At 40.3% G+C, this 7,454-nt stretch overlaps 2 protein-coding genes across 2 annotated transcripts in view; both read left to right on the top strand.

The window, feature by feature from the left end:
• Nucleotides 1-2,248, top strand: part of ilvbl (ilvB (bacterial acetolactate synthase)-like) — a 13,431-nt gene extending 11,183 nt beyond the window's left edge. The window contains exons 9-10 of the mRNA XM_037677769.1: nucleotides 1,268-1,373; nucleotides 1,504-2,248. Of these exons, the coding sequence (XP_037533697.1) occupies nucleotides 1,268-1,373; nucleotides 1,504-1,682 (285 nt within the window). The 3' untranslated portion in view covers nucleotides 1,683-2,248. The remainder of the gene's footprint in view (nucleotides 1-1,267; nucleotides 1,374-1,503) is intronic.
• A 3,173-nt stretch (nucleotides 2,249-5,421) lies between these two features.
• fam118b (family with sequence similarity 118 member B) overlaps nucleotides 5,422-7,454 on the top strand; it is an 18,889-nt gene continuing 16,856 nt past the window's right edge. The window contains exons 1-3 of the mRNA XM_037678107.1: nucleotides 5,422-5,746; nucleotides 6,434-6,514; nucleotides 6,719-6,971. Coding sequence (XP_037534035.1) covers nucleotides 6,441-6,514; nucleotides 6,719-6,971 — 327 coding nt within the window. The 5' untranslated portion in view covers nucleotides 5,422-5,746; nucleotides 6,434-6,440. The remainder of the gene's footprint in view (nucleotides 5,747-6,433; nucleotides 6,515-6,718; nucleotides 6,972-7,454) is intronic.

Here is a 7,454-nt window from a genome sequence, read left to right on the forward strand (position 1 = left end):
CTGCCTCAGATACCCCTGAAGTCTGGCCTTCAGGGGTATCTGAGGCAGGCTTGAAACACAAGAGTCAGGGTGGCTTCTGGGTAATACCAGATGGCTAGGCCTCAGACTGACGAAGCCTCTTGGATTAGGGGCGAAACGTTTCTTATTAACAAAAAAACGAAGTCCAGATGACATGATTCAACCTTTTTTGTTGTTATATACCTGGATGACTGAGAAAACAAACTTTGTGTTTTTGAAAGTTCTAAGCTTCTTTTTTTCCAGAGGAAAAACAACTTTTTACATGAAGGATTTTTGGAGCTTTGACAAGATGGAAGTATTTTCCCCCCCGAGGTCGGCCTGTTCTCTTGGCTCGTAGCTTAGATTCTCAGCTTAGCTGCTTTTAGTGCCTTCACTGTAGCAGCTCCTAGCTATGGAACGGTCTGCCTCTCCACATCAGACGGGCCTCCTCGCTGTCTGTTTTTACATCCCTTCTTAAAACTGATCTCTTTTCCATGGCTTTTGACACCATGTGAGATGTTGATTATACTATTGTTATTTATTTGATACTACTTTTACTGTTTCAATTTTTATTGTATAGATGTTTGTCTTTTTAGTTTTTTTTTTTCCTTGTATTTTATTCCTTTTTGTGCTTTTTAACTTGGCTGTACAGCACTTTGGTCCTGCATGGGTGTTTTTAAAGTGCTTTATAAATAAAGTTGGATTGGAATGATCCAAAAATCGTGATTTTTGATGGTTAAAATGGATTTTAAAGAGAAAGGGAGGGGTCAGTGAAGAGCTCCGGAGTTGAGCCTTTTGTCATCCAGTGTCTTCAGTAGAAAGAGAGAGACGAAGAAACGATGAAGCCGATAAATGAAAATGAGGTCGATAATTTTAATTTATCATTCAATGAATTGATTTCTTGTTAATCGCGACTGGCCTACTGTTGAGATACTTGAAGGTCTTCAGAAGTACTACAGTAGTATTTAGAATATCAGAGCATGTTGATTCAGTTTCAGGGACAATCCATCAAACATCATCTCTATCGGGTCAAAACCTTTAAAATCTTGGTTCTGTTAAAATATATGTACTGGTACATGTAGTTTATACATGACAGCATCATATGTGTACATTTAGCTCCATTATCTATAAAACTTAATGTAGATAACAGGCATGTTAACACTGATGGATGGAAGTCTGTTCAGAGCAGCTCCATCCAAACACACTAAATGAGACACTTTTTTTTAACGTCTTTGATACTTTGAATGTTTTATTTTTTTATACCACTTAGACACCAGTTATAGCTGTGGTGGGAAACGACGCATGCTGGAGTCAGATATCTCGAGAGCAGGTCCCCATCCTGGGCAGCAACGTGGCATGTGGCCTGTTTTTCACCGGTACGTTTTCAGCCAAGTGCTCGTTCACAGGTTAGATGTCACATTCTGTCGACAATCAGTCGACAGTTTGTGTGTTCATGGAGGCAGCTGCTGACCAGATGTACCTCCTGCTGTTTGTTTGTTTTTTCAGATTATCACACTGTGGCAGATGGTTACGGTGGGAAGGGCTACCTTGTAGGACGAGAGAACGGGGAGCAGCTGAGTGACATCATCAGGAAGGTTCAGAAGGAGACCAGAGAGGGCAGAGCTACGCTCCTCAATGTTCTGATCGGGAAGACCAACTTCAGAGAGGGCTCCATCTCTGTGTAGAGCTGCTGAGGACTTTCTTTTAAGTTTGTCTTCTTTTATGAACTGTCCCATTCTGCAAGGGGTTTCAGCTTTTAAAGTGAACCTTAAAGCCATATTTTAATTGAAGATAAATTATTTTCTGATCTTCAGTAAGAGAGCCGTTATTTACAGTAAGTTCTCGTCAAGACTTTATCAGACTACACAAAAAACTAACATTTTGACCCATTATTTCTGTGTATTATTACACTACTTCAGACCTGCCGCTCTCAGACTCATGGCGAAAAAGAAATTATGCATTTAAAAAGGGAATGTGGGATTATTAGGACTCTTCTGTTCGTTTATGGGTTTTCTCTTGTCAAGATTAGACCTTTGGACAGCCTCTTACAGGTTTGGTAAATAAACCAACAACTGGACTCACTCATGATGATGGCAGTGATTTTATGTGACCACAAAACTTCTTGTGTAGATCCAGGACTTGTTTAAGCCATCGTGTCCTGTGGCGGCGGATTGTTGGAAGTTTGGAGCGATGTCTTTGAATGCTGCTCTTTGCCTTTACATGTTTGTTTGCATTTTTTAATGCTTTGCTGCGTATAGATCGGAAAGGTTTGTTAATAATTTGGTTATAAATTAAAAGCTTTCATACTCATTTGTTTGCAGTAATGTGGGTTTCTGGTCTTGATTGGTCTGCAGCGTCATCAATGTTTTAGGCAAATGTTTATAGGCTTTTATCAGAGTCGGGGTTTCTTTGTTGTCATTCGCACCACGTGGTACATGTGGTGGAACAGATCATGTACACAGAGTCCCGGTTACATCCAACAATAATATGTAAAAGAAAAACGGTAAGATCTAAGATATGAACTAAGAAAAACATCTAAAATTATGCTAAGCACTCCAATAGCATAAAAACAATATGCTGAACAGCAGCACGAACATGAGTCTGTGAGCAGATGAGCACGCATGAACACATCAACATAAAATAGATCAGCAGCATGGGATTTTTCACAGTGATTATTCTGGTTAGAGACCCATGAGTCTAACAGCCTCAGGGTAGAAGCTGTTCCTCTGTTGAGTGGTTCTACACTTAATGCTCCTTAACCTCCTGGGGGAAGCGGGGCAAAAAGTGTGTGTGCTGGGTGAGTGGGGTCCTTCATGATGCAGGTGGCTCTCTTCTTGCATCTGGATGTGTAAATGTCTGTCATGGTGGGGAGACCGACTCCAACAGTCTTCTGTGCAGCCTTCACCACTCTCTGCAAAGCTTTTCTTTCTGCAGCTGTGCAGCCTCCATGCCACACGTTGATGCTGGAGCACAGGACGCTCTCCACTGCACACCTGTAGAAGGAGGTGAGGACTGAGCTTCCCAGACCAGCTCGTCTCAGCCGCCTGAGGAAGTAGAGGAAGAAGATTTTTAGGAGTTTATCTACGTTTAGTTTATCTATCTTAGCTACGCCTATATTCATAGAATCTGGGGTTACAGTGCGTAACCGTTTTTTGATTTGGAACAATGTAAAACTGAGTGCACTTTCCATAAAATTAAGACCTAAAGATTTGAATTCTTTATTTGAATTAAACAAAAATATTTGAATAAAACTGACTTAAATTTAAACCATCTTAATACATTAACTAGGATAAACTTAATTTAATTACGTTTTGCCAATTGACACAATTCATTTAACTTGGATCAACTATTCTCTTTTTTCAGTGTATTAAAAAACGCATGATTACCACCAAGAAACGTGCACGAATACCACCAAGAAACACGCACAACTATCACTAAGAAATACACGTCTACTGCCACTAAGAAACACGCAACTACCACCAAGAAACATGCACAACTACCACTATGAAACCTGCACAACTACCACTATGAAACATGCACAACTATCACAAGAAACGTACAACTACCACCAAGAAACATGCACAACTACCACCAAGAAACATGCACAACTACCACTATGAAACATGCACAACTACCACTATGAAACATGCACAACTATCACAAGAAACGTACAACTACCACCAAGAAACATGCACAACTACCACTATGAAACATGCACAACTATCACAAGAAACGTACAACTACCACTAAGAAACATGCATGACTAGAAACATGCATGACTACCACCCAGAAACACGCACAACTATCACTAAGAAATACACACGTCTACCCCTAAGAAACATGCACGACTATGACAAGAAACGTAGAACTACCATTAAGAAACATACACAACTACCATGAAGGAACACGCGCGACTACCACCAAGAAATTTTGAAAAAAGAAAAAGAAACTCACAGAAATCCTGATCACCCACTCCATGGTGAGTTGAAGTTGCTTCCATCTGGATGCAGGTATCTGGATGTTTTATGTGCATACTGACCGTGAAACAAGTTGCCCCTTTAGGACAATAAATATTCTAGAACTTGAACAACGACCACACAGCTATAAATATAAACACAATATAGACATTGTATTTCTGCAAATCTGCAGAGATGCTTAACAACTCCTGAAACTTGATGAACAAATTTACCGAAATGTTAAACTTGAATTAAGCAGTTTGGAAGCTTAAATCTGCAAAACAGTAGCTAAAAACAAAAATCAGCAAAGCATTTTCTTACCGTTAAAATATTTAAAACTGTCGATAAAATTGACACTTTAAAGCTAAAATGTGCAAAATAGTAACTGAAAGCTAATTGTACTAAAACAAGCTTATAGCTTAAACACCAAAGTTCATGCTCAAAAAGCTAGAAGCTAAAACCGTAAGCTATTTTTATTCTGTTTTGGGGGAGATTTTTATTTTTAAACAAATTTAAAAAAATCAAAAAGTATAAAATCTACGGGCAGTAAAAATCATCGCCCATTATTCTTGATCAAGCCACATGTTTGGATAAGTGGATGAAAACTCAAGCATGCAGAAGTAGCTGCAACCTGCTGACTGCTGCAGCTCCTGTGCTGACTCAGCTTTCCTGAGCGGGTTCTGTTCAGACATGTCTCCCTCCAGCAGAAGGTGGCAGTCTGCTTCTGCTCATACACTCCGACCTGCTGACGTGTCCTGTCTTTAGGAACAACATGGATTTTCTGCAGAGCCAACTCACCAGTTTAAAACAAAACACCATAATCTAGATTAAAACCACAAAACCAAAAGTTATTTTTAAATGAAAACCAATCTTTATGTCAAATAAAAACACAAGCGGATGTTGTTTTTAAGTTAATATTACATGTTTAATTCAGATTCATAGATTGTAGAGGATAAATTTAAACCTGTATGAGTATATCTGCTTTAACATGTTGTTCTGCTGAAACCCTGCAGATAAATGATGTGCAGTTCAAACCCAGCTATAAATAAGGCCTCTGCTGCATTCAGGTCTATCTGTAAAAGTCCCCTTCTGTAATTTAGATACTAATAAGATGGTGTTTTCTCGTCTTGGAGCCAAAGCTATTAAATGTTTGTTTATTCTGTGGTGCAGCTTAAAGCACGGAGTTAAGTGTCACCTGATGTGTGGAGGTAATTAAAAGAAATATATGTATATAAATATCATTAAAAAATATTTAACCCTTATTCATAAAAAAAAAAAAGTGTAAGTCTTGACAAAATTCCAAACTTCGATTTATTTTATTTTATTAGCTGAAAAATAAAGCAGATTTGTTTTGGCAACGTTACAACAGCGGTCACAGGAGGTTGTGTTAAATGTCCGAGCCGTTCAGACTGACCCTGAACGCATCGGCGCGACTGAGCTGAGCGTGTTTCTGACAGCAGGAGGCAGACCCGAGGGTTCAGGTGGATACCGGCTGCTAGCAGCAGGTAAACCAGTCCAAACCCGAGTCCGAACAGGTCTGGACTCTTCTGTCAGCAGGAACCTTACAACTGAGGGAGTTTCTCTGTAACTTCGCTTAAATTAGCTCAGAGGAGACGACCAGTTTCTGATGTGTGACTTCCAACCAGTAAAACCTGAAAGTTCTGCTCAGGTTGTAAACTACTGGACTGGACCAAGTCCACACTTTATTTTCCTCTGACTTCGACTTAAAGGAGAGACACGTGACCTGCAGGAAAGTCTGGCTATTACCTGTAAGAACATTACCTGGATGAAAGGTGAGTCAGCCCACAGGGCTGTCTGTAGGTGTGTGTGCGCGTGTGTCACCATGCCAGCTGGCAATATTGTCTATAGAAATTTAATATACACACGCACACACACAGTACTTCACTGAATATTTAGAAGCTGGTTACTAAGAGGTTTTTATGGCTGATGCCATCCTTTAGAAATTAGGGCAGCAGCACAGATTGTTAAGTTTTTGGACAAATATGGATCAAGAATTGCTCAACTTAAATATATGTATATTTAACAACTATTAGAAGAACTGGAACGCTTACAATGAATATTCAGAAGTTGTTTTTTGGGGGGGCTTTATAAACCCAAGTGTGGGCTGCAGTAAGCTGGTTGCAGCAGCTACAGGTGCATCTTTATTTTGCGGAGTAAAACTGATTATCAGGTGAATGTGTCTGTCTGTCTGCAGTGTGTGTGCAAACTGTAAAACCACATGGATTTGTTTAGAGCAGCCACGCTGTAAAAAGGCGTTTACACCACCTAATGTGCACCATCAAGTTAATTTTATTTCATAAACGAAATAAATAAAACCTCTTCTGCTTGTTGATCATGGACAGTAAGACACATCCATTATCTGATGAACTAGTTAAACTTCCAGGCGCTTGTAGCAGTTTACTCTGTATTCAGACCAGCGGCACTGACCGCCCGGCCCGTTGTGTGATTGTTGCTTCCAGGAGCTGAATGGCAGCAGTGAAAACTGAGAAGAGACCTGCAGCTGATTGTCAGGATGCAGATTCAAATGCTAAAAAGCCCAGGTAAGCTCAGCTGCAGCGGCACACGATAACCCATTGCACTGTTTGTCAACAGAACTGATGAACGTCCTAAGTAATTTGTTGCCTGTTGTTGTTGAACATAGGTTTTAATTTCACACTCTTGAAAAGGTTTTGTTTGACCTTCGGGCTGCCAGAAGGCTTCGGGAAGCAACACCTTCAATAACTCAATCTGTGCCTGCTCCAAAGGAAACTGCTGCCCAGCCTGAAGACCAAGCGAGCCCCCGAGCTGGTCCTGGTGATCGGTACAGGGGTGAGCTCTGCCGTGGCCCCGCAGGTGCCCGCTCTGCGCTCCTGGAAAGGCCTCATCCAAGCCCTGCTGGACGCAGCTAATGACTTCGACCTGCTGGAGGAGGAGGAAAACCGACGTTTCCAGAAGCACATGCGGGAGGATAAGAATTTGGTGCACGTGGCCCATGACCTCATTCAGAAACTTTCCCCGGTAAGACGATCTGAGACGCTTTTCTGAATATCCTCCTCTCACATGCTGGACACACTGTCCTTTCTTCAGACAGGAACGTTTAGTTTTCATTAAGGCATCTTGTCATATCATTACAAACCTTCAGCTTGTGACGTGACATTTGTTGTATTTCTTTCATGAAATTTAATATGATCCTTCTCTAGAGTTCCTCATACAGTTGTGTTTAAAAATACCAGAAGAAGGCAAGCAGGTGACTTACTCTCTTTAAACTAGGACTAAGAACATGTTTGCATGGTATATGAATTGATTTATTAAAGATAAAACTGATTTTTTTTATTTTATTTTTTTTTTACTAACAACTAGACGAGCTTTTTGCATTAAAGGGTGGATCAGGTGTTGTGATTGAATTTTACCTGCAGATGTTTTACACCAGTAAGACCTGCCAAAACTTAAAGACAGGTAGTACCACATTGGTTGGACCACTTTTATTTAGACTGATACAGT

This window comes from Nematolebias whitei, chromosome 6 (assembly GCF_014905685.2).
Source record: "Nematolebias whitei isolate Nwh7 chromosome 6, NemWhi1, whole genome shotgun sequence".
Classification (NCBI taxonomy): Eukaryota; Metazoa; Chordata; class Actinopteri; order Cyprinodontiformes; family Rivulidae; genus Nematolebias; species Nematolebias whitei.